This window comes from Stigmatopora argus, chromosome 7, assembly GCF_051989625.1.
Source record: "Stigmatopora argus isolate UIUO_Sarg chromosome 7, RoL_Sarg_1.0, whole genome shotgun sequence".
NCBI classification, from domain to species: Eukaryota; Metazoa; Chordata; class Actinopteri; order Syngnathiformes; family Syngnathidae; genus Stigmatopora; species Stigmatopora argus.
In genome coordinates, this window is record NC_135393.1 from 9,068,655 (window position 1) to 9,094,741 (window position 26,087).

General features: G+C 40.8%; 5 protein-coding genes and 2 long non-coding RNA genes across 9 annotated transcripts; 3 read left to right on the plus strand and 4 right to left on the minus strand.

Annotated features, from left to right (window-relative positions):
• Positions 1-226: 226 nt before the first annotated feature.
• On the minus strand, positions 227-1,761 carry LOC144078053 (uncharacterized). Its single transcript, XR_013301156.1, has 4 exons — positions 1,658-1,761; positions 1,523-1,577; positions 930-1,031; positions 227-857 (listed from the first exon to the last, which is right to left on the minus strand). It is a non-coding gene; the product is annotated as an uncharacterized LOC144078053 (long non-coding RNA).
• Positions 1,762-1,910: 149 nt separating this feature from the next.
• On the minus strand, positions 1,911-4,441 carry LOC144077837 (uncharacterized). Of its 2 annotated transcripts, none has more exons than XR_013301114.1 (3): positions 4,265-4,441; positions 2,185-2,243; positions 1,911-1,959 (listed from the first exon to the last, which is right to left on the minus strand). It is a non-coding gene; the product is annotated as an uncharacterized LOC144077837 (long non-coding RNA). The 2 variants fall into 2 exon arrangements; XR_013301115.1 differs by lacking the exon at positions 4,265-4,441 and adding an exon at positions 2,317-2,390 and having other exon boundaries at positions 1,919-1,959.
• On the plus strand, positions 3,809-6,673 carry LOC144077836 (uncharacterized). Its single transcript, XM_077605877.1, has 6 exons — positions 3,809-4,720; positions 4,929-5,028; positions 5,118-5,230; positions 5,311-5,365; positions 5,858-5,959; positions 6,033-6,673. The coding sequence occupies exons 1-6, from the start codon at positions 4,698-4,700 to the stop codon at positions 6,564-6,566; spliced, it is 927 nt and encodes a 308-aa protein (XP_077462003.1). The 5' UTR covers positions 3,809-4,697; the 3' UTR covers positions 6,567-6,673.
• A 2,413-nt stretch (positions 6,674-9,086) lies between these two features.
• LOC144077620 (uncharacterized) lies at positions 9,087-12,073 on the minus strand. 2 transcript variants are annotated; one of them, XM_077605493.1, is made up of 6 exons: positions 11,042-12,073; positions 10,734-10,833; positions 10,532-10,644; positions 10,397-10,451; positions 9,804-9,905; positions 9,087-9,730 (listed from the first exon to the last, which is right to left on the minus strand). In XM_077605493.1, the coding sequence occupies exons 1-6, from the start codon at positions 11,062-11,064 to the stop codon at positions 9,197-9,199; spliced, it is 927 nt and encodes a 308-aa protein (XP_077461619.1). In that variant the 5' UTR covers positions 11,065-12,073; the 3' UTR covers positions 9,087-9,196. The 2 variants fall into 2 exon arrangements, with proteins under 2 accessions (XP_077461619.1, XP_077461618.1); XM_077605492.1 differs by lacking the exon at positions 11,042-12,073 and having other exon boundaries at positions 10,734-11,016.
• On the plus strand, positions 11,343-15,435 carry LOC144077619 (triple functional domain protein-like). The gene is made up of 12 exons (XM_077605491.1): positions 11,343-11,497; positions 12,564-12,678; positions 12,785-12,851; positions 12,933-13,042; positions 13,257-13,326; positions 13,408-13,497; positions 13,607-13,699; positions 13,820-13,928; positions 14,019-14,209; positions 14,290-14,391; positions 14,516-14,646; positions 15,100-15,435. Exons 1-12 carry the CDS (start codon positions 11,371-11,373, stop codon positions 15,230-15,232), a joined length of 1,338 nt encoding a protein of 445 aa, XP_077461617.1. The 5' UTR covers positions 11,343-11,370; the 3' UTR covers positions 15,233-15,435.
• Positions 15,436-17,369: 1,934 nt separating this feature from the next.
• LOC144077622 (uncharacterized) lies at positions 17,370-20,361 on the minus strand. The gene is made up of 6 exons (XM_077605495.1): positions 19,330-20,361; positions 19,022-19,121; positions 18,820-18,932; positions 18,685-18,739; positions 18,092-18,193; positions 17,370-18,018 (listed from the first exon to the last, which is right to left on the minus strand). The coding sequence occupies exons 1-6, from the start codon at positions 19,350-19,352 to the stop codon at positions 17,626-17,628; spliced, it is 786 nt and encodes a 261-aa protein (XP_077461621.1). The 5' UTR covers positions 19,353-20,361; the 3' UTR covers positions 17,370-17,625.
• LOC144077621 (triple functional domain protein-like) lies at positions 19,631-23,723 on the plus strand. Its single transcript, XM_077605494.1, has 12 exons — positions 19,631-19,785; positions 20,852-20,966; positions 21,073-21,139; positions 21,221-21,330; positions 21,545-21,614; positions 21,696-21,785; positions 21,895-21,987; positions 22,108-22,216; positions 22,307-22,497; positions 22,578-22,679; positions 22,804-22,934; positions 23,388-23,723. Exons 1-12 carry the CDS (start codon positions 19,659-19,661, stop codon positions 23,518-23,520), a joined length of 1,338 nt encoding a protein of 445 aa, XP_077461620.1. The 5' UTR covers positions 19,631-19,658; the 3' UTR covers positions 23,521-23,723.
• Positions 23,724-26,087: the final 2,364 nt, after the last annotated feature.

Consider the following 26,087-nt stretch of genomic DNA (forward strand, 5'->3'; position numbering starts at 1 on the left):
GCTGTTGACGTCCATATTCACAATATGACCAACCTTTGTTCAACTGTAAAGTTTACAGTTGAACAAAGGTTGGTCATATTGTGTTAACTAAACACAAAAGAAACACGTGAAGCTCACTTTATTGACCGACACATTTATAATGTTCGGGTGCCATAAGGGTTCAGTGTACATACCTGTTTTTGTGTTTGAACATTTGAGAAACACACAATAATTTTACAGACCGATATATTTTATTGATAAACATGAACACATGTCTGTCTCTAATTACAGGATTTACATAGCAATTTTAGTGCATGTACATCATTGGAGCTTGGCCTTGAAAATTAAAGAAATATATCAGTGCCATTATCGATCATTTCCCTAATAGCAAATTTGACTTCTCTCCGTGCAGTGAAAAAGGTGCTATCCCAGTTTAGCAAGCGAGAGTTTGCAGAGGTTTTAAGAAGGTTAGAGAAAAGCTTTTGGGTCATTACCCCAGCAATGGCAGTGCAATTGTCCAGCACATTGTCCTGTGTGATGTGTTGACGGACACACGGGATGGAAAGCACAGCGTCGGTGAGCATACTGGCAATCGCCTTGCTGGCGCACTCAGATCTATGTTGAAATGTTGCTGTTATTGGCTCCTCATTCCCAGTCGTGTTCAACTTGGCATAAAAGGAACGGAGTGCCGACTGGAGGATTTGGACCACAATGGGCGCTGTGGCACGGTGGAAATCTGAGTCCAGTGTCTCAGTCATCTCAGTGCTGTTCAAAGATCTCTGCAGGGCCTGGTTTAGATGATGCAGAAATATCTTGATGTCCAATTTAGCTAGGGGGGTCGCGATTGAAAGGTACTTGCGGAGGCCTTCGAGTGTGACCTTGGCAAAAAAAAAAGAGAGTTCACAAATTGTCTCACGTGGGTTATTTTGTAGAGACAATCATTTCCTTACCTTTCTATTCAACAATTGCGAAAGGTGTTCTTCTTGGGTGAAATCCTTGCAGACTTGCCCGTGTATTTGATTCAGGCACATTTGCCTTGCCCTCGTCCAGGCCTGCATGTATAAACAGAGTCACAAGTTAAAGGTCTGCTTGCTACAATTTGACAATACAGTGGCACCTTGGAAGTTTGGACTTTGGTTCTGACTATTTCAGTTTGGCCCAATTGAATGCAAACCATTTACACATATAGTATATAATATGATTATTTCAACTGGAGATATAAGTATGAAATGAAGATATGAAAATGCAAAATGGCACATCATCAATTGGAATATCAGTTCATCTCAAAAAACCCAACTCTTCTTCCTCATCTCACTGCTACCTACATTCAAGTGAATGGAAATGGATCTGAATGTCGATATAGTACTGCATATACAAACTCCTACGATGGACCAAATTCTTCAGTATATCCTAATATCTTATGTTTACACATGACTTTAGTTCTTCTTCCCAAAAATTCAATACATTAAAAATATTGCATTACAACACATACGCTATTCAAAGAATTCCAGATTCAGCATCCTAACTATTTTTCTGAACTCACCTCCTGCAGAAGAGCAAACATCCCAGGATGCACTGTGGTTTCAAAGCTGCAGAACCTTTAAGATGGGCATACATCATAGATTATTCCACGTACTATACATATGTGCATTTTCACATGAGCCCCTTTGGTACTCACTCGTCCTGGAAGCTTCTTTTGCTCAGCAACCACTGCTTCATGGTTTCAGCTGAGATATTTGACGGAACCTTGTTCACCTTCTCCAAAAGCATGAATTGCCTCATGTAGGTTTTCTGCAAAAGCACACGGCAAAACTATCTGGATATGCTCCACTTCAACTGAGTATGAGCAAGCCATATTGATTCCATTCGACATGACTTGCCTCGACATTGTACATGTGCTTCTCCACCTCTGACAAAGAAGTGGGTTGCATCTGGAGGAGTTGGTCAATTGCACTGTCAACACTGACATTAAAGTGAGCTCTAGAAAACAAAACAAAAACACAGAGATACAATGTAAACCTACAGCGTCTTTGGGAGTATGAGGATAATGCAATATCAAAAAGTCTCATTTATAAAGAGCAGATCATCAGATACAAGCAGACCATCATTAATGGTTACAATGTTTTCTTCCAATTTAGAATGTCCAATGATCAAATCAAAATAATCATAATCTTGCAAAAATGACATTTCCAAGTTTTGACTTACCTTATGAAAGATAGAACCTTCATTGCTGGATTCATGATTGAAGCTGTCTTTCTGAACACCTGCGCGAATATAGATGGCATTCAGTTAGATGCTGCAGTTCAAATTCAAATTTGAATTAGTTTAGCCACCGACCGAATGAAAGAGTCCTGCTCATCTGTTGTCGTTTTTTTTTAAAAATTGCGTGTGATGAAAAAACAGGACTGAAACTTATCAAATGAAGTCTGTTAAGATTGTAAAGGAGGCTAAACGCTTTTAAATAAATTTTGATTTGTGGCCTTTCTGAGCTTTGTCTGTGTTTGGTCGATCGTAGTCGTTATGCTTCGTGCAAAGTCATCGAGACGTTTTTATTTAAATGGGGACCTTTGTTGACGGACAATATTGTTTTTTTTTCAGAAGTCACATCTTTTTAAAAAACTGTCATTTCAGCTAGCGGCAATTTTAACCGACTGATATTTATGATTTCGTTTCGTCAAGTCGAAAACAACATTTGGCACATCGCGTTGCGCTAAACGCACAGCCGTTAACTGCAAAAAGTCCCATTTTTGAACCTAAACAGTGAACGCATCCAGCTATTTATCGTGCTTTCATTTTTTTGGTTTACTATTTAGCGTCTGCAATCACTTTTTTGAACGTGCCCAATAAATAAAAATGAATTCAGGAATTGAAAGAGAAAAGCGTGTTTCGGGGTACCATAAACCGAAAACCACATCCCCCGGTTATGCTATGCTGGTGGTACGTTCCAAATGCGAACGAGAACAAGTATATTTTTGCTAATAAAAATAACAACAATAACAACATAGACGTTTTGGATCATGCAGGGCAACACATTTTCTATACAAGTGTGGCCTTCATGACCCAAAAGGCCGGTGTCAAAATGTTAATATTTGTAGCACTATTTTTAAAACGGTTATTATAAAAAAATGACAGATTAATAACATGATAACAGAAACAGCATTTACACCATTAATCAGAGAAATTCGCTTACTTTATGGCCCCAATAACATGACAAAGTTGCTTTAAAAAATGGAAAATATGTATTTAATTTATTGCCTGTCAATGACAGCGGTAAACGTCCAATTCAGCTGGGAAAATACAAAGACGTCCCTGAAGATGTCGGACAGTGCTTTGTCAAATGGGTATGTATCATTTCTGCAGTAACCATAATAAGACTGAAAAATGAGCCATTTAAGAATTCCCCGCCTTTTGCTTTTTAACAGGCCGATAAGTTCCAGTTGTACGTCGATTACTGCACGAACAACGAAGAATCCACTCGGCTCATCCTTAACCACGGTGCACACTATTTTCATGTAAGTTCAATGTCCAGGTGATCCAATCAAACCAAAAGCTCATTCAATTTCATGATCTTACATTGTTTTTTTTCCTCTCTGCTTTTCTCCCTCCCCGCGGGTTCAACAGAAAATTCAACAGAAACACGGACTGGCAAACACCATCAACTCTTACCTGCTGAAGCCAGTACAGAGAATCACCAAATATCCCCTCCTGATAAAGGTATGCCAAAAAGTTTGTTATTTAATGGGAAATAACGATTCATGGGCACGTTCAAAAAAGTGATTGCAGACGCTAAATAGTAAACCCAAAAAATAAAAGCACGATAAATAGCTGGATGCGTTCACTGTTTAGGTTCAAAAATTGGACTTTTTGCAGTTAACGGCTGTGCGTTTAGCGCAACGCGATGTGCCAAATGTTGTTTTCGACTTGACGAAACGAAATCATAAATATCAGTCGGTTAAAATTGCCGCTAGCTGAAATGACAGTTTTTAAAAAAGATGTGCTGCCTGCAAACACCGTCAAAAAGGTCGCCATTTAAATATAAACGTCTCGATGACTTTGCACGAAGCATAACCACTACGATCGACCAAACACAGACAAAGCTCAGAAAGGCCACAAATCAAAATGTATTTAAAAAGTTTTAGCCTCCTTTACAATCTTAACAGTGTTCATTTGATACGTTTCAGTCCCGTTTTTTCATCACACGCAAAATAAAAAAAACGACAACAGATGAGCAGGACTCTTTCATTCGGTCGGTGGCTAAACTAATTCAAAGTTGAATCCAACTTACCGCTAAGCGTTTTCAGTGTTTCCAAAAAGTTGAGATGGCAGAAAAGTGAGTGGCGTGTCTCCAGATGGGTCGAGGACGTCCAACTGTAGCATCTAACTGAATGCCATCCTCTCGATGCTGCCTGCATATTCGCGCAGGTGACATCAAAGAGAAAAAGAGCTCCTGGTGACGTCACGCTCTGTGATCTCCATGGCCCCGTGGCCCCGCCTCCTGCGGACCCCCATAGTATATTACATTACATCACAGGTGGGTGGAGCTTCCACATGATCTTTGGTGTGGCCCTTTGATTCTTTCATCTTCAACAACATCACAGAGTGGAGCCACGTATATTTGTGAGGATGGGTTTAAATACAATTTACCTCCCGGGTACTTCAGCACTTTTGTCAATTGGATCAGTTCAGAAAGACAGCTTTTCTCATCAATCCAGCCAGCAATGGAGGTTCTATCTTTCATGAGGTAGGTCAAAACTTGGAAATGTCATTTTTGCAAGATTATGATTATTTTGGACATTCTACACTGGAAAATTGTAACCATTAATGATGGTCTGCTTGTATCTCATGATCTGCTCTTTATAAATGAGACTTTTTGATATTGCATTATCCTCATACTCCCAAAGACGCTGTGTTTACATTGTATCACTGTTTTTTTTGGTTTTGTTTTCTAGAGCTCACTTTAATGTCAGTGTTGACTGTGCAATTGACCAACTCCTCCAGATGCAACCCACTTCTTTGTCAGAGGAGGAGCAGCACATGTACAATGTCGAGGCAAGTCATGTCGAATGGAATCAATATGGCTTGCTCATACTCAGTTGAAGTGGAGCATATCCAGATAGTTTTGCTGTGTGCTTTTGCAGAAAACCTACATGAGGCAATTTATGCTTTTGGAGAAGGAGAACAAGGTTCCATCCGAGATCTCAGCTGAAACCATGAAGCAGTGGTTGCTGTGCAGAAGGAGCTTCCAGCACGAGTGAGTACCAAAGGGGCTCATGTGAAAATGCACATATGTATAGTACATGGAATAATCTATGATGTATGCCCATCTTAAAGGTTCTGCAGCTTTGAAACCGCAGTGCATCCTGGGATGTTTGCTCTTCTGCAGGAGGTGAGTTCAGAAAAATAGTCAGGATGCTGAATTTGGAATTCTTTGAATAGTGTATGTGTTGTAATGCAATATTTTCAATGTATTGATTTTTTTGGGAAGGAAAACTAAAGTCATGTGTAAACATAAGATATTAGGATATACTGAAGAATTTGGTCCATCGTAGGAGTTTGTATATGCAGTACTATATCGACATTCAGGTCCCTTTCCATTCACTTGAACGTAGGTAGCGGTGCGATGAGGAAGAAGAGTTGGCGGTTTTGAAATGAAATGATATTCCAATTGATGATGTGCCATTTTGCATTTTCATATCTTCATTTCATACTCATATCTCCAGTTAAAAGAATCATATCATATACTATATGTGTAAATGGTGTGCATTCAATTGGGCCAAATGGAAATAGTCAGAACCAAAGTCCAAAGTCCCAAGGTGCCACTGCATTGTCAAATTGTAGCAAGCAGATCTTTAACTTGTGACTCTGTTTATACATGCAGGCCTGGACGAGGGCAAGGCAAATGTGCCTGAATCAAATACACGGGCAAGTCTGCAAGGATTTTACCCAAGAAGAACACCTTTCACAATTGTTCAATAGAAAGGTAAGGAAATGATTGTCTCTACAAAATAACCCACGTGAGACAATTTGTGAACTCCCTTTTTTTTCTCGCCAAGGTCACACTCGAAGGCCTCCGCAAGTACCTTTCAATCGCGACCCCCGTAGCCGAAATGGACATCAAGATATTTCTGCATCATCTAAACATGGCCCTGCAGAGATCTTTGAGCAGCACTGAGATGACTGAGACACTGGACTCAGATTTCCACCGTGCCACAGCGCCCATTGTGGGCCAAATCCTCCAGTCAGCACTCTGTTCCTTTTTTGCCAAGTTGAACACGACTGGGAATGAGGAGCCAATAACAGCAACATTTCAACATAGATCTGAGTGCGCCAGCAAGGGGATTGCTAGTATGCTCACCGACGCTGTGCTTTCCAACCCGTGTGTCCGTCAACACATCACACAGGACAATGTGCTGGACACTTGCACTGCCATTGCTGGGGAAATGACCCAGAAGCTTTTCTCCAACCTTCTTAAAACCTCTGCAAACTTTCACTTGCTAAACTCGGATTGCACCTTTTTCACTGCACGGATAGAAGTCAAGTTTGCTATTGGGGAAATGATTGACGATGGCACTGATATACTTCTTTAATTTTCAAGGCCAAGCTCCAATGATGTACTTGCACTAAAATTGCTATGTATATACTGTAAATAGAGACAGACATGTGTCCATGTGTATCAATAAAATATATCAGTCTATTATTGTGTGTTTATTATGTGAAATGAACCAGCATTATGATGGATTTATGCCAAAGATATGGCCGTGAAGCCTTCAGCTTTTTTTTTTTTTGAAAGCCGATGACTTCCTGGGCATTTTTATTCAAAGATTAACTGAATGCTGTTGCCTGGCTTCATGGTAAAGCTAGTGACGTCGGTAGACGATCCCACGGTTTATGCTGGCAGCGAGAGAGGTCTTCCCCGCAACCCAGACCCGGTTGGAACAGGGAGCAAAAAGTTTTTTTCCCGGACATTTTTATTAAAAAAGTAACTGAACCTGCGGCTCATCATCATCATCTTTCCATCCCACGCCTAATTAGGCGGGTACAGTAATCCCTCGAATGAACCCATGCCACAAGAAGACAAAGGATTTGGATTAAAACTCCCATTTACCCGTTTTTGGGGATTCATGTCATGTTTTTGCTCCAGTGGCGGTCCGTGCATTTTCTCGTTGCGCCTTCAACAAATCAATCCAACCCTCTAAAACCATTTTATGGCTATAAAACCTCTACTGCAGCTACAGCTGCGACACATAAAAAATAATCAATAAATCAATGCACTAAAATGGGGTAAAATCCACTTTCTAGCAGAATTTAATGATTAAATACAAATACTGGAGCTTTTCAGACATTAAAACCAGGCCAGGGGGGTGATTTTCCCAGGAAAAGACAGCGATGAACGTCAATGGCGTAAAGGCAAAAATTGTCCGAAAATGGGGTAAAATCCAGCCGAAAACAGCATTTATTGATTAAATACAAATACTGGAGCTTTTTAGACATCAGAACTGGGCCCGGAGTATCATTTCCCTGGGAAAAAGACAGCGATGAACGTCGATACGCGAAACGGCAAAAAATGCACTAAAATGGGGTAAAATCCACTTCCTAGCAGCATTTATTGATTGAATACAAATACTGGAGCTTTTGAGACATTACAACCAGGCCAGGGGGGTGATTTTTCCCGGGAAAAGACAGCGATGGACGTCAATGGCGAAACGGCAAAAATTAAACTGGGGTAAAATGGGGTAAAATCCACTTCCCAGCAGCATTTAGTGATTAAATACAAACACTGGAGCTTAAATACAAACACTGGAGCTTTTCAGATATCAGAACTGGGCCCACAATTTAAATATTATTTAGGAATATAGCCATATTTTACTCACCAAAAATCCTTTTTAACTGTACACAATATCCATCCTCCTTTCTTTCTTCCTTCCTTCTTTTCTATCGCCATCAAAGCTAATGATGAAAGTCGAGCCTGTCCTGTCATATTTCCGGCATAGTCCGTCTTGAAAATGGCTTTAAATCAACACAACAATATATTTGCTTGTTCAGCTAAGGTAGCGCACTGAAAGTGGCGCACACACCATTTTCCCGGCTGTAACAGGCTTGCTAGCTTCGGAGTTGACCGCCCTTTCTTAATGATGTCCATTTTTTTCTGGAAAAGTCCGTATGGAAAATAGCTTGTGCGTGCTCTCACGTACACAATGAGGCACTGTAACATTCAGCTGTTGACGTCCATACGTATTCACAATATGACCAACCTTGTTCAACTGTAAACACAAAAGAAACACGTAAAGCTCACTTTATCAGTTCATTCCTCATCTATGAATCCCTCGAATTCTTGGTCTTCAGTGTCCGAATTGAGCAGCTGGGCCAATGAGGCATCCAACACCCAGGCTCCGTCTCATCAAAGCTGTCATTAATCGGGTCCGTGTCGCTTTGGTTGTCTGGTAGCGAAGAGACAATTCCTGCCTTCCTGAAAGCTCGAACCACAGTTGAAACTGATATAGTCTCCAGCTGCTTACCGTAAATGCGAGACCTGTTGCGGATCAATATTAATCCATATATAAGGCGCACCGGATTATATTGTCAGCTTTTGAAAAAATTGAAGACTTTTAGGTGCGTGTTATAGTGCGGAAAATACGATATTTTAATTTCTGTGCTTACACTGAAAATAGTTCCTCTCCGCTTGACATGAATCCCCAAAAATGGGAGTTTTAATCCAAATCCTTTGTCTTCTTGTGGCATGGGTCCATTGTCTGCGATATTCGAGGGATTACTGTACTCACCTAATTAAGAGTGGGATAGAAAGATGATGATGATAAGCCGCAGGTTCAGTTACTTTTTAATGAAAATGTCCGGGGAAAAAAACTTGTTGCTCCCTGTCCCTGTCTGGGTTGCGGGGCAGACCTCTTTCGCCTCCAGCATGCACCGTGGGATCGTCAACCGACGTCACTAGCTTTACTATGAAGCCAGGCAACAGCATTAGGTTAATCTTTGAATAAAAATGCCCAGGAAGGCATCGGCTTTCCAAAAAAAAAGCTGAAGGCTTCACGGCCATATATATGGCGTAAATCCATCATAATGCTGGTTCATTTCACATAATAAACACACAATAATAGACTGATATATTTTATTGATACACATGAACACATGTCTGTCTCTATTTACAATATATACATAGCAACTTTAGTGCAAGTACATCATTGGAGCTTGGCCTTGAAAATTAAAGAAGTATATCAGTGCCATCGTCAATCATTTCCCCAATTGCAAACTTGACTTCTATCCGTGCAGTGAAAAAGGTGCAATCCGAGTTTAGCAAGTGAAAGTTTGCAGAGGTTTTAAGAAGGTTGGAGAAAAGCTTCTGGGTCATTTCCCCAGCAATGGCAGTGCAAGTGTCCAGCACATTGTCCTGTGTGATGTGTTGACGGACACACGGGTTGGAAAGCACAGCGTCGGTGAGCATACTAGCAATCCCCTTGCTGGCGCACTCAGATCTATGTTGAAATGTTGCTGTTATTGGCTCCTCATTCCCAGTCGTGTTCAACTTGGCAAAAAAGGAACAGAGTGCCGACTGGAGGATTTGGCCCACAATGGGCGCTGTGGCACGGTGGAAATCTGAGTCCAGTGTCTCAGTCATCTCAGTGCTGCTCAAAGATCTCTGCAGGGCCATGTTTAGATGATGCAGAAATATCTTGATGTCCATTTCGGCTACGGGGGTCGCGATTGAAAGGTACTTGCGGAGGCCTTCGAGTGTGACCTTGGCGAGAAAAAAAAGAGAGTTCACACATTGTCTCACGTGGGTTATTTTGTAGAGACAATCATTTCCTTACCTTTCTATTGAACAATTGTGAAAGGTGTTCTTCTTCGGTGAAATCCTTGCAGACTTGCCCGTGTATTTGATTCAGGCACATTTGCCTTGCCCTCGTCCAGGCCTGCATGTATAAACAGAGTCACAAGTTAAAGGTCTGCTTGCTACAATTTGACAATGAAGTGGGACCTTGGGACTTTGGACTTTGGTTCTGACTATTTCCTTTGGCCCAATTGCATGCACACCATTTACACATATATTATATGATATGATTCTTTCAACTGGAGATATGAGTATGAAATGAAGATATGAAAATGCAAAATGGCACATCATCAATTGGAATATCATTTCATTTCAAAACCGCCAACTCTTCTTCCTCATCGCACCGCTACCTACGTTCAAGTGAATGGAAAGGGACCTGAATGTCGATATAGTACTGCATATACAAACTCCTACGATGGACCAAATTCTTCAGTATATCCTAATATCTTATGTTTACACATGACTTTAGTTTTCCTTCCCAAAAAAATCAATACATTGAAAATATTGCATTACAACACATACACTATTCAAAGAATTCCAAATTCAGCATCCTGACTATTTTTCTGAACTCACCTCCTGCAGAAGAGCAAACATCCCAGGATGCACTGCGGTTTCAAAGCTGCAGAACCTTTAAGATGGGCATACATCATAGATTATTCCATGTACTATACATATGTGCATTTTCACATGAGCCCCTTTGGTACTCACTCGTGCTGGAAGCTCCTTCTGCACAGCAACCACTGCTTCATGGTTTCAGCTGAGATCTCGGATGGAACCTTGTTCTCCTTCTCCAAAAGCATAAATTGCCTCATGTAGGTTTTCTGCAAAAGCACACAGCAAAACTATCTGGATATGCTCCACTTCAACTGAGTATGAGCAAGCCATATTGATTCCATTCGACATGACTTGCCTCGACATTGTACATGTGCTGCTCCTCCTCTGACAAAGAAGTGGGTTGCATCTGGAGGAGTTGGTCAATTGCACAGTCAACACTGACATTAAAGTGAGCTCTAGAAAACAAAACCAAAAAAAACAGTGATACAATGTAAACACAGCGTCTTTGGGAGTATGAGGATAATGCAATATCAAAAAGTCTCATTTATAAAGAGCAGATCATGAGATACAAGCAGACCATCATTAATGGTTACAATTTTCCAGTGTAGAATGTCCAAAATAATCATAATCTTGCAAAAATGACATTTCCAAGTTTTGACCTACCTCATGAAAGATAGAACCTCCATTGCTGGCTGGATTGATGAGAAAAGCTGTCTTTCTGAACTGATCCAATTGACAAAAGTGCTGAAGTACCCGGGAGGTAAATTGTATTTAAACCCATCCTCACAAATATACGTGGCTCCACTCTGTGATGTTGTTGAAGATGAAAGAATCAAAGGGCCACACCAAAGATCATGTGGAAGCTCCACCCACCTGTGATGTAATGTAATATACTATGGGGGTCCGCAGGAGGCGGGGCCACGGGGCCATGGAGATCACAGAGCGTGACGTCACCAGGAGCTCTTTTTCTCTTTGATGTCACCTGCGCGAATATGCAGGCAGCATCGAGAGGATGGCATTCAGTTAGATGCTACAGTTGGACGTCCTCGACCCATCTGGAGACACGCCACTCACTTTTCTGCCATCTCAACTTTTTGGAAACACTGAAAACGCTTAGCGGTAAGTTGGATTCAACTTTGAATTAGTTTAGCCACCGACCGAATGAAAGAGTCCTGCTCATCTGTTGTCGTTTTTTTTATTTTGCGTGTGATGAAAAAACGGGACTGAAACGTATCAAATGAACACTGTTAAGATTGTAAAGGAGGCTAAAACTTTTTAAATACATTTTGATTTGTGGCCTTTCTGAGCTTTGTCTGTGTTTGGTCGATCGTAGTGGTTATGCTTCGTGCAAAGTCATCGAGACGTTTATATTTAAATGGCGACCTTTTTGACGGTGTTTGCAGGCAGCACATCTTTTTTAAAAACTGTCATTTCAGCTAGCGGCAATTTTAACCGACTGATATTTATGATTTCGTTTCGTCAAGTCGAAAACAACATTTGGCACATCGCGTTGCGCTAAACGCACAGCCGTTAACTGCAAAAAGTCCAATTTTTGAACCTAAACAGTGAACGCATCCAGCTATTTATCGTGCTTTTATTTTTTGGGTTTACTATTTAGCGTCTGCAATCACTTTTTTGAACGTGCCCAATAATTAAAAATGAATTCAGGAATTGAAAGAGAAAAGCGTGTTTCGGGGTACCATAAACCGAAAACCACCTCCCCCGGTTATGCTATGCTGGTGGTACGTTCCGAATGCGAACGAGAACAAGTATATTTTTGCTAATAAAAATAACAACATAGACGTTTTGGATCATGCAGGGCAACACATTTTCTATACAAGTGTGGCCTTCATCACCCAAAAGGCCGGTGTCAAAATGTTAATATTTGTAGCACTATTTTTAAAATGGTTATTATAAAAAATGACAGATGAATAACATGATAATAGAAACAGCATTTACACCATTAATCAGAGAAATTCGCTTACTTTATGGCCCCAATAACATGACAAAGTTGCTTTAAAAAATGGAAAATATGTGTTTAATTTATTGCCTGTCAATGACAGCGGTAAACGTCCAATTCATTTTTTTTACTGGGTGGACTGCACTCACCTTTCAGTGCCACTGGTGTATCAAAGTACATATCAGTGGTTGCTTATTCATGGTTTCTTCTACTTTTGTTCTGCAGAAACCAGAACCATGTTCGCAGGAAAAAAAACCAAGCTCCAAATGGACATGATTGCTGTCATTTGGGAAGTTCTCCAGGTCCAAGAGAAGGAAATCAAGTCTGCCCGCCAAAAAATGTACTTCATGCCGATTGCAAATTTATTGATGCAGTTTGACAGCGAATAGCATACACACCATTTTGACATGATATACATGTTTGAAATTATTGACATTTCCTTTCAGGTTCATCTTCACAGAGCTAATTGAAACTGAAAAGGCCTACGTGCGAGATCTACGGGAATGCATTGACGTGAGTTCATTTTCTATTGAAAATCTTTGTTTTTTTAAAGACAAACACGAACCAAGTTGGTCTTTTTTTGGCATCATGCAGACTTACATGAAGGAGATGTTGACGCAGGAGGAGAAGATCCCTGCTGGAATCACCAATATGGAGCACGTTGTCTTTGGGAACCTTTTGGAGCTCTATGAATTCCATCACAAGTAAGCATTACTCGTTACTTTTCTTTCCAAATGATTGACTTCTTCACGTAGAGCTTAACAAATAGTTGATTCTCATAGTATAGGAAATATGGTCTTAGATGACCACACATGCGCTTGTTTGTAAGATGCACGACCGCCAATGTGAATGTCCACCGCTCACATATTCAAATATATTGAATGGAGTTCCTTCCATGTCCTTCCTATCTTTCTTCAGCATCTTTCTCAAAGAGCTGGGAAAATACAAAGACGTCCCTGAAGATGTCGGACAGTGCTTTGTCAAATGGGTATGTATCAATTCTGCAGTAACCATAATAAGACTGAAAAATGAGCCATTTAAGAATTCCCCGCCTTTTGCTTTTTAACAGGCCGATAAGTTCCAGTTGTACGTCGATTACTGCACGAACAACGAAGAATCCACTCGGCTCATCCTTAAGCACGGTGCACACTATTTTCATGTAAGTTCAATGTCCAGGTGATCCAATCAAACCAAAAGCTCATTCAATTTCATGATCTTACATTGTTTTTTTTCCTCTCTGCTTTTCTCCCTCCCCGCGGGTTCAACAGAAAATTCAACAGAAGCACGGACTGGCAAACACCATCAACTCTTACCTGCTGAAGCCAGTACAGAGAATCACCAAATATCCCCTCCTGATAAAGGTATGCCAAAAAGTTGGTTATTTAACGGGAAATAACATTCATGACACACCAATGAAAACACTTGAAACCACACTCATTTTGTGAAATGTCTCATCCTAAGTGTCTTTTGGCTTATTTTAGGATCTGCTGCAATGTTGTAAAGAGAAAGAGCAGCTCAAGAAAGCCCTGGATGTGATTCTTAGCATTCCCAGGAAAGCCAATGATGCCATGCATCTCTCCATGCTGGAAGGTAACTGAACATGATGTCAAGATGGCAAAAGATTTTCTCACCATTCAGGTCTAGTTTGCTTATGCGCCACCTTCATCTCTCCTCCTTCAGGTTTCCATGAGAAGATGGAGTCGCAAGGCCAGCTGCTCATCCAGGATTCCTTCAAGGTCTGGGATTCAAGAAAACCCTTGAGCATGGGCAAAAATAGACAAGTCTTCCTCTTGAAAAAGTCCTTGGTGGTCTGCAAGGTGGTCAAGGACGCCAAGGGAAAGAGGAGATACATTTACAAGAAAAAACTCAATGTGAGTCATAGTTAACCTGCTTCGTTTCGTACCAATGTTTTCTGTCCAAATGTTCATTCATCATGCCATTTCTCCCATAGATGGCGGAGATCAAGCTGATCGAGCACCCTAAAAAAGACCCCCGCAAGTTTGCTTTTTCGGTGGGCCGCCGTTCCTGGATGTCGAGCAACATTGTTCTGAAGGTTAGTTTCATTGTCACCAATAAAAGTTCAGCAAAACATTGAGGTCCAAAAAATCCACCACATCAAAAGTGCTTGATTTCCAAATTGTCTTCACCTTTGACCGTCATGTCATCCTTATCAATAGGCGTCCTCTATTGAGACCAAGATAGAATGGATCGCCCATATCCGAAAGCTGATCCAGGAGCAGACCGCCGACCACAGGGGGGCAGTCAAGGAGACAAATACCAAGACAGCCAAGCTCCACAAGGCGCCAAGGTAGGAAGAAAAAACAACAACGTCATACTCTTCAGAAGGCATCGAGGTTTAGTCAAGTGTCACTGTTGTTCTGAAGCAAATGCATCTGATTGTATAAGTCAGACAGAAGTGTCAAATTTGAGGATTTGGAACTGTCAATGATGAAAAACCGGACTTCATGCGGAAAGTGCTTAAGAACCCTTTCAAAATGTTTGTTCATGTCCTAGTACAGCTATCTAATAGAAGCACACGGTAGATAGATATCAAGTGCAAAATAATAACTTTGTCTTTCTTAAGCCAAGCAATAACTTGATTTATTGTAATAGTTACCTGGGATATGCTTTCAAATTTCCATACTATTAGTTTTCATCATGATTTATATAAGACTTGCCCATACAGCATGTCATTTTCCCATCTCTGGTGTTGGGTCAGAATAGATTACAAACTCTTTTCTTTGTGTGTTTTTTTTTGAAGGGATGAAAACCATCAGGACAATCAAGGTGAATTGGAGTTGTCCGGTAAATACCAGATCCGTGGCACAGCACACCAAACCATTCAGGCCTGCTGCATTGGAGGACCCAGCAAAAGTATCATACGGGAAATATGACATGAACGGAGCAAATTGCACAAACTTTCACACCTCAACAAGATCCTTGTCTGAAGAACCCTAAGAAAGGATCTATGGACCATTCCCAAAAGCTATTTATTCAAAATGATACTTTTGTCATTTGAATTGTACAGTGTTTATATCTTTTTTTGTATAAAGTTATATATTTTACACAATTAAATGTCATTGTTGTTTGCCTAGAATGGGTTTGTCCTGTTTTAAATGAATTGGAGGGAAAGAATTGTAAAAAGAAATCCGAATTTGGTACTTCAACTTTTTTTCTGCTGCTTTTGATGCATTTAATTAACAGCTAAAAAAAATCACTACAGCGGTGCCCTTAACATTTGGAATTCTTCAACTACAAAAACACCTCCATTTTAAAGCATGGTCTTCAAGGCCAAATTCCATTATTTCCTAGTTTTAGGGCTATACAAGAGCTTCGCAGATACAAATTACGCTGACCAACCAGTCCTGTTCTGTCTATTTTAATCTAATGAAACTCAAAGGATGCAAAACACACACAAAAAACCTTGCCTCTTCTCTCCACTTTAGCAGATGAATGACAGGCTAGAAACAAAACAACATCCAACATCAAATGTCAATAAAGGGCGAACGAACCATTGTTTTCTGCTTTTCATAAACCGTTAACACGTGTATAGACTCATTCCGAGAATGGTTAAAAATATAAATATCTTCCTGTCGCAACCCCAGATGCTCTCTATTTTATTCGTGCACATTTGGCAGGAATTTGTATTTGTATTCAATCAATAAATGCTGCTAGGAAGTGGATTTTACCCCATTTTAGTGCATTTTTTGCTGTTTCGCGTATGGACATACTATATGGACGTATCGACGTTCATCGCTGTCTTTTTCCCAGGGAAATGATACTCCGGGCCCGGTTCTGATGTCTAAAAAGCTCCAGTATTTGTATTTAATCAATAAATGCTGTTTTCGGCTGGATTTTACCCCATTTTCGGGCAATGTTTGCCCGTACGCCATTGACGTTCATCGCTGTCTTTTTCCCAGGGAAATGATACTCCGGGCCCGGTTCTGATGTCTAAAAAGCTCCAGTATTTGTATTTAATCAATAAATGCTGTTTTCGGCTGGATTTTACCCCATTTTCGGGCAATGTTTGCCCGTACGCCATTGACGTTCATCGCTGTCTTTTTCCCAGGGAAATGATACTCCGGGCCCGGTTCTGATGTCTAAAAAGCTCCAGTATTTGTATTTAATCAATAAATGCTGTTTTCGGCTGGATTTTACCCCATTTTCGGGCAATGTTTGCCCGTACGCCATTGACGTTCATCGCTGTCTTTTTCCCAGGGAAATGATACTCCGGGCCCGGTTCTGATGTCTAAAAAGCTCCAGTATTTGTATTTAATCAATAAATGCTGTTTTCGGCTGGATTTTACCCCATTTTCGGGCAATGTTTGCCCGTACGCCATTGACGTTCATCGCTGTCTTTTCCTGGGAAAATCACCCCCTTGGCCTAGTTTTAATGTCTGAAAAGCTCCAGTATTTGTTTTTAATCATTAAATGCTGCTAGGAAGTGGATTTTACCCCATTTTTGTGCATTGATTTATTGATTATTTTTATGTGTCGCAGCTGTAGCTGCAGTAGAGGTTTTATAGCCATAAAATAGTTATAGAGGGTTGGATTGATTCGTTGAAGGCGCTACGAGAAAATGCACGGACCGCCACTGGAGCAAAAACATGACATGAATCCCCAAAAACGGGTAAATGGGAGTTTTAATCATTTGTCTTCTTGTGGCATGGGTTCATTCGAGGGATTACTGTACCCGCCTGATTAAGCGTGGGATGGAAAGATGATGATGAGCCACAGATTCAGTTACTTTTTTAATAAAAATGTCCGGGAAAAAAAACTTGTTGCTCCCTGTTCCAACCGGGTCTGGGTTGCGGAGAAGACCTCTCTCGCCGCCAGCATGCACCGTGGGATCGTCTACCGACGTCACTAGCTTTACTATGAAGCCAGGCAACAGCATTCCGTTAATCTTTGAATAAAAATGCCTAGGAAGGCATCAGCTTTCAAAAAAAAAAAAAAGCTGAAGGCTTCACAGCCATATCTACGGCGTCAATCCATCAAAATGCTGGTTCATTTCACATAATAAACACACAATAATAGACTGATATATTTTATTGATACACATGAACACATGTCTGTCTCTATTTATAGTATATACATAGCAACTTTAGTGCAAGTACATCATTGGAGCTTGGCCTTGAAAATTAAAGAAGTATATCAGTGCCATCGTCAATCATTTCCCCAATAGCAAACTTGACTTCTATCCGTGCAGTGAAAAAGGTGCAATCCGAGTTTAGCAAGTGAAAGTTTGCAGAGGTTTTAAGAAGGTTGGAGAAAAGCTTCTGGGTCATTACCCCAGCAATGGCAGTGCAAGTGTCCAGCACATTGTCCTGTGTGATGTGTTGACGGACACACGGGATGGAATGGAAAGCACAGCGTCGGTGAGCATACTGGCAATCCCCTTGCTGGCGCACTCAGATCTATGTTGAAATGTTGCTGTTATTGGCTCCTCATTCCCAGTCGTGTTCAACTTGGCAAAAAAGGAACAGAGTGCCGACTGGAGGATTTGGCCCACAATGGGCACTGTGGCACGGTGGAAATCTGAGTCCAGTGTCTCAGTCATCTCAGTGCTGCTCAAAGATCTCTGCAGGGCCATGTTTAGATGATGCAGAAATATCTTGATGTCCATTTCGGCTACGGGGGTCGCGATTGAAAGGTACTTGCGGAGGCCTTCGAGTGTGACCTTGGCGAGAAAAAAAAGAGAGTTTATAAATTGTCTCACGTGGGTTATTTTGTAGAGACAATCATTTCCTTACCTTTCTATTGAACAATTGTGAAAGGTGTTCTTCTTGGGTAAAATCCTTGCAGACTTGCCCGTGTATTTGATTCAGGCACATTTGCCTTGCCCTCGTCCAGGCCTGCATGTATAAACAGAGTCACAAGTTAAAGGTCTGCTTGCTACAATTTGACAATGAAGTGGCACCTTGGGACTTTGGACTTTGGTTCTGACTATTTCCTTTGGCCCAATTGCATGCACACCATTTACACATATATTATATGATATGATTCTTTCAACTGGAGATATGAGTATGAAATGAAGATATGAAAATGCAAAATGGCACATCATCAATTGGAATATCATTTCATTTCAAAACCGCCAACTCTTCTTCCTCATCGCACCGCTACCTACGTTCAAGTGAATGGAAAGGGACCTGAATGTCGATATAGTACTGCATATACAAACTCCTACGATGGACCAAATTCTTCAGTATATCCTAATATCTTATGTTTACACATGACTTTAGTTTTCCTTCCCAAAAAAATCAATACATTGAAAATATTGCATTACAACACATACACTATTCAAAGAATTCCAAATTCAGCATCCTGACTATTTTTCTGAACTCACCTCCTGCAGAAGAGCAAACATCCCAGGATGCACTGCGGTTTCAAAGCTGCAGAACCTTTAAGATGGGCATACATCATAGATTATTCCATGTACTATACATATGTGCATTTTCACATGAGCCCCTTTGGTACTCACTCGTGCTGGAAGCTCCTTCTGCACAGCAACCACTGCTTCATGGTTTCAGCTGAGATCTCGGATGGAACCTTGTTCTCCTTCTCCAAAAGCATAAATTGCCTCATGTAGGTTTTCTGCAAAAGCACACAGCAAAACTATCTGGATATGCTCCACTTCAACTGAGTATGAGCAAGCCATATTGATTCCATTCGACATGACTTGCCTCGACATTGTACATGTGCTGCTCCTCCTCTGACAAAGAAGTGGGTTGCATCTGGAGGAGTTGGTCAATTGCACAGTCAACACTGACATTAAAGTGAGCTCTAGAAAACAAAACCAAAAAAAACAGTGATACAATGTAAACACAGCGTCTTTGGGAGTATGAGGATAATGCAATATCAAAAAGTCTCATTTATAAAGAGCAGATCATGAGATACAAGCAGACCATCATTAATGGTTACAATTTTCCAGTGTAGAATGTCCAAAATAATCATAATCTTGCAAAAATGACATTTCCAAGTTTTGACCTACCTCATGAAAGATAGAACCTCCATTGCTGGCTGGATTGATGAGAAAAGCTGTCTTTCTGAACTGATCCAATTGACAAAAGTGCTGAAGTACCCGGGAGGTAAATTGTATTTAAACCCATCCTCACAAATATACGTGGCTCCACTCTGTGATGTTGTTGAAGATGAAAGAATCAAAGGGCCACACCAAAGATCATGTGGAAGCTCCACCCACCTGTGATGTAATGTAATATACTATGGGGGTCCGCAGGAGGCGGGGCCACGGGGCCATGGAGATCACAGAGCGTGACGTCACCAGGAGCTCTTTTTCTCTTTGATGTCACCTGCGCGAATATGCAGGCAGCATCGAGAGGATGGCATTCAGTTAGATGCTACAGTTGGACGTCCTCGACCCATCTGGAGACACGCCACTCACTTTTCTGCCATCTCAACTTTTTGGAAACACTGAAAACGCTTAGCGGTAAGTTGGATTCAACTTTGAATTAGTTTAGCCACCGACCGAATGAAAGAGTCCTGCTCATCTGTTGTCGTTTTTTTTATTTTGCGTGTGATGAAAAAACGGGACTGAAACGTATCAAATGAACACTGTTAAGATTGTAAAGGAGGCTAAAACTTTTTAAATACATTTTGATTTGTGGCCTTTCTGAGCTTTGTCTGTGTTTGGTCGATCGTAGTGGTTATGCTTCGTGCAAAGTCATCGAGACGTTTATATTTAAATGGCGACCTTTTTGACGGTGTTTGCAGGCAGCACATCTTTTTTAAAAACTGTCATTTCAGCTAGCGGCAATTTTAACCGACTGATATTTATGATTTCGTTTCGTCAAGTCGAAAACAACATTTGGCACATCGCGTTGCGCTAAACGCACAGCCGTTAACTGCAAAAAGTCCAATTTTTGAACCTAAACAGTGAACGCATCCAGCTATTTATCGTGCTTTTATTTTTTGGGTTTACTATTTAGCGTCTGCAATCACTTTTTTGAACGTGCCCAATAATTAAAAATGAATTCAGGAATTGAAAGAGAAAAGCGTGTTTCGGGGTACCATAAACCGAAAACCACCTCCCCCGGTTATGCTATGCTGGTGGTACGTTCCGAATGCGAACGAGAACAAGTATATTTTTGCTAATAAAAATAACAACATAGACGTTTTGGATCATGCAGGGCAACACATTTTCTATACAAGTGTGGCCTTCATCACCCAAAAGGCCGGTGTCAAAATGTTAATATTTGTAGCACTATTTTTAAAATGGTTATTATAAAAAATGACAGATGAATAACATGATAATAGAAACAGCATTTACACCATTAATCAGAGAAATTCGCTTACTTTATGGCCCCAATAACATGACAAAGTTGCTTTAAAAAATGGAAAATATGTGTTTAATTTATTGCCTGTCAATGACAGCGGTAAACGTCCAATTCATTTTTTTTACTGGGTGGACTGCACTCACCTTTCAGTGCCACTGGTGTATCAAAGTACATATCAGTGGTTGCTTATTCATGGTTTCTTCTACTTTTGTTCTGCAGAAACCAGAACCATGTTCGCAGGAAAAAAAACCAAGCTCCAAATGGACATGATTGCTGTCATTTGGGAAGTTCTCCAGGTCCAAGAGAAGGAAATCAAGTCTGCCCGCCAAAAAATGTACTTCATGCCGATTGCAAATTTATTGATGCAGTTTGACAGCGAATAGCATACACACCATTTTGACATGATATACATGTTTGAAATTATTGACATTTCCTTTCAGGTTCATCTTCACAGAGCTAATTGAAACTGAAAAGGCCTACGTGCGAGATCTACGGGAATGCATTGACGTGAGTTCATTTTCTATTGAAAATCTTTGTTTTTTTAAAGACAAACACGAACCAAGTTGGTCTTTTTTTGGCATCATGCAGACTTACATGAAGGAGATGTTGACGCAGGAGGAGAAGATCCCTGCTGGAATCACCAATATGGAGCACGTTGTCTTTGGGAACCTTTTGGAGCTCTATGAATTCCATCACAAGTAAGCATTACTCGTTACTTTTCTTTCCAAATGATTGACTTCTTCACGTAGAGCTTAACAAATAGTTGATTCTCATAGTATAGGAAATATGGTCTTAGATGACCACACATGCGCTTGTTTGTAAGATGCACGACCGCCAATGTGAATGTCCACCGCTCACATATTCAAATATATTGAATGGAGTTCCTTCCATGTCCTTCCTATCTTTCTTCAGCATCTTTCTCAAAGAGCTGGGAAAATACAAAGACGTCCCTGAAGATGTCGGACAGTGCTTTGTCAAATGGGTATGTATCAATTCTGCAGTAACCATAATAAGACTGAAAAATGAGCCATTTAAGAATTCCCCGCCTTTTGCTTTTTAACAGGCCGATAAGTTCCAGTTGTACGTCGATTACTGCACGAACAACGAAGAATCCACTCGGCTCATCCTTAAGCACGGTGCACACTATTTTCATGTAAGTTCAATGTCCAGGTGATCCAATCAAACCAAAAGCTCATTCAATTTCATGATCTTACATTGTTTTTTTTCCTCTCTGCTTTTCTCCCTCCCCGCGGGTTCAACAGAAAATTCAACAGAAGCACGGACTGGCAAACACCATCAACTCTTACCTGCTGAAGCCAGTACAGAGAATCACCAAATATCCCCTCCTGATAAAGGTATGCCAAAAAGTTGGTTATTTAACGGGAAATAACATTCATGACACACCAATGAAAACACTTGAAACCACACTCATTTTGTGAAATGTCTCATCCTAAGTGTCTTTTGGCTTATTTTAGGATCTGCTGCAATGTTGTAAAGAGAAAGAGCAGCTCAAGAAAGCCCTGGATGTGATTCTTAGCATTCCCAGGAAAGCCAATGATGCCATGCATCTCTCCATGCTGGAAGGTAACTGAACATGATGTCAAGATGGCAAAAGATTTTCTCACCATTCAGGTCTAGTTTGCTTATGCGCCACCTTCATCTCTCCTCCTTCAGGTTTCCATGAGAAGATGGAGTCGCAAGGCCAGCTGCTCATCCAGGATTCCTTCAAGGTCTGGGATTCAAGAAAACCCTTGAGCATGGGCAAAAATAGACAAGTCTTCCTCTTGAAAAAGTCCTTGGTGGTCTGCAAGGTGGTCAAGGACGCCAAGGGAAAGAGGAGATACATTTACAAGAAAAAACTCAATGTGAGTCATAGTTAACCTGCTTCGTTTCGTACCAATGTTTTCTGTCCAAATGTTCATTCATCATGCCATTTCTCCCATAGATGGCGGAGATCAAGCTGATCGAGCACCCTAAAAAAGACCCCCGCAAGTTTGCTTTTTCGGTGGGCCGCCGTTCCTGGATGTCGAGCAACATTGTTCTGAAGGTTAGTTTCATTGTCACCAATAAAAGTTCAGCAAAACATTGAGGTCCAAAAAATCCACCACATCAAAAGTGCTTGATTTCCAAATTGTCTTCACCTTTGACCGTCATGTCATCCTTATCAATAGGCGTCCTCTATTGAGACCAAGATAGAATGGATCGCCCATATCCGAAAGCTGATCCAGGAGCAGACCGCCGACCACAGGGGGGCAGTCAAGGAGACAAATACCAAGACAGCCAAGCTCCACAAGGCGCCAAGGTAGGAAGAAAAAACAACAACGTCATACTCTTCAGAAGGCATCGAGGTTTAGTCAAGTGTCACTGTTGTTCTGAAGCAAATGCATCTGATTGTATAAGTCAGACAGAAGTGTCAAATTTGAGGATTTGGAACTGTCAATGATGAAAAACCGGACTTCATGCGGAAAGTGCTTAAGAACCCTTTCAAAATGTTTGTTCATGTCCTAGTACAGCTATCTAATAGAAGCACACGGTAGATAGATATCAAGTGCAAAATAATAACTTTGTCTTTCTTAAGCCAAGCAATAACTTGATTTATTGTAATAGTTACCTGGGATATGCTTTCAAATTTCCATACTATTAGTTTTCATCATGATTTATATAAGACTTGCCCATACAGCATGTCATTTTCCCATCTCTGGTGTTGGGTCAGAATAGATTACAAACTCTTTTCTTTGTGTGTTTTTTTTTGAAGGGATGAAAACCATCAGGACAATCAAGGTGAATTGGAGTTGTCCGGTAAATACCAGATCCGTGGCACAGCACACCAAACCATTCAGGCCTGCTGCATTGGAGGACCCAGCAAAAGTATCATACGGGAAATATGACATGAACGGAGCAAATTGCACAAACTTTCACACCTCAACAAGATCCTTGTCTGAAGAACCCTAAGAAAGGATCTATGGACCATTCCCAAAAGCTATTTATTCAAAATGATACTTTTGTCATTTGAATTGTACAGTGTTTATATCTTTTTTTGTATAAAGTTATATATTTTACACAATTAAATGTCATTGTTGTTTGCCTAGAATGGGTTTGTCCTGTTTTAAATGAATTGGAGGGAAAGAATTGTAAAAAGAAATCCGAATTTGGTACTTCAACTTTTTTTCTGCTGCTTTTGATGCATTTAATTAACAGCTAAAAAAAATCACTACAGCGGTGCCCTTAACATTTGGAATTCTTCAACTACAAAAACACCTCCATTTTAAAGCATGGTCTTCAAGGCCAAATTCCATTATTTCCTAGTTTTAGGGCTATACAAGAGCTTCGCAGATACAAATTACGCTGACCAACCAGTCCTGTTCTGTCTATTTTAATCTAATGAAACTCAAAGGATGCAAAACACACACAAAAAACCTTGCCTCTTCTCTCCACTTTAGCAGATGAATGACAGGCTAGAAACAAAACAACATCCAACATCAAATGTCAATAAAGGGCGAACGAACCATTGTTTTCTGCTTTTCATAAACCGTTAACACGTGTATAGACTCATTCCGAGAATGGTTAAAAATATAAATATCTTCCTGTCGCAACCCCAGATGCTCTCTATTTTATTCGTGCACATTTGGCAGGAATTTGTATTTGTATTCAATCAATAAATGCTGCTAGGAAGTGGATTTTACCCCATTTTAGTGCATTTTTTGCTGTTTCGCGTATGGACATACTATATGGACGTATCGACGTTCATCGCTGTCTTTTTCCCAGGGAAATGATACTCCGGGCCCGGTTCTGATGTCTAAAAAGCTCCAGTATTTGTATTTAATCAATAAATGCTGTTTTCGGCTGGATTTTACCCCATTTTCGGGCAATGTTTGCCCGTACGCCATTGACGTTCATCGCTGTCTTTTTCCCAGGGAAATGATACTCCGGGCCCGGTTCTGATGTCTAAAAAGCTCCAGTATTTGTATTTAATCAATAAATGCTGTTTTCGGCTGGATTTTACCCCATTTTCGGGCAATGTTTGCCCGTACGCCATTGACGTTCATCGCTGTCTTTTTCCCAGGGAAATGATACTCCGGGCCCGGTTCTGATGTCTAAAAAGCTCCAGTATTTGTATTTAATCAATAAATGCTGTTTTCGGCTGGATTTTACCCCATTTTCGGGCAATGTTTGCCCGTACGCCATTGACGTTCATCGCTGTCTTTTTCCCAGGGAAATGATACTCCGGGCCCGGTTCTGATGTCTAAAAAGCTCCAGTATTTGTATTTAATCAATAAATGCTGTTTTCGGCTGGATTTTACCCCATTTTCGGGCAATGTTTGCCCGTACGCCATTGACGTTCATCGCTGTCTTTTTCCCAGGGAAATGATACTCCGGGCCCGGTTCTGATGTCTAAAAAGCTCCAGTATTTGTATTTAATCAATAAATGCTGTTTTCGGCTGGATTTTACCCCATTTTCGGGCAATGTTTGCCCGTACGCCATTGACGTTCATCGCTGTCTTTTTCCCAGGGAAATGATACTCCGGGCCCGGTTCTGATGTCTAAAAAGCTCCAGTATTTGTATTTAATCAATAAATGCTGTTTTCGGCTGGATTTTACCCCATTTTCGGGCAATGTTTGCCCGTACGCCATTGACGTTCATCGCTGTCTTTTTCCCAGGGAAATGATACTCCGGGCCCGGTTCTGATGTCTAAAAAGCTCCAGTATTTGTATTTAATCAATAAATGCTGTTTTCGGCTGGATTTTACCCCATTTTCGGGCAATGTTTGCCCGTACGCCATTGACGTTCATCGCTGTCTTTTCCTGGGAAAATCACCCCCTTGGCCTAGTTTTAATGTCTGAAAAGCTCCAGTATTTGTATTTAATCATTAAATGCTGCTAGGAAGTGGATTTTACCCCATTTTTGTGCATTGATTTATTGATTATTTTTATGTGTCGCAGCTGTAGCTGCAGTAGAGGTTTTATAGCCATAAAATAGTTATAGAGGGTTGGATTGATTCGTTGAAGGCGCTACGAGAAAATGCACGGACCGCCACTGGAGCAAAAACATGACATGAATCCCCAAAAACGGGTAAATGGGAGTTTTAATCATTTGTCTTCTTGTGGCATGGGTTCATTCGAGGGATTACTGTACCCGCCTGATTAAGCGTGGGATGGAAAGATGATGATGAGCCACAGATTCAGTTACTTTTTTAATAAAAATGTCCGGGAAAAAAAACTTGTTGCTCCCTGTTCCAACCGGGTCTGGGTTGCAGAGAAGACCTCTCTCGCCGCCAGCATGCACCGTGGGATCGTCTACCGACGTCACTAGCTTTACTATGAAGCCAGGCAACAGCATTCCGTTAATCTTTGAATAAAAATGCCTAGGAAGGCATCAGCTTTCAAAAAAAAAAAAAAGCTGAAGGCTTCACAGCCATATCTACGGCGTCAATCCATCAAAATGCTGGTTCATTTC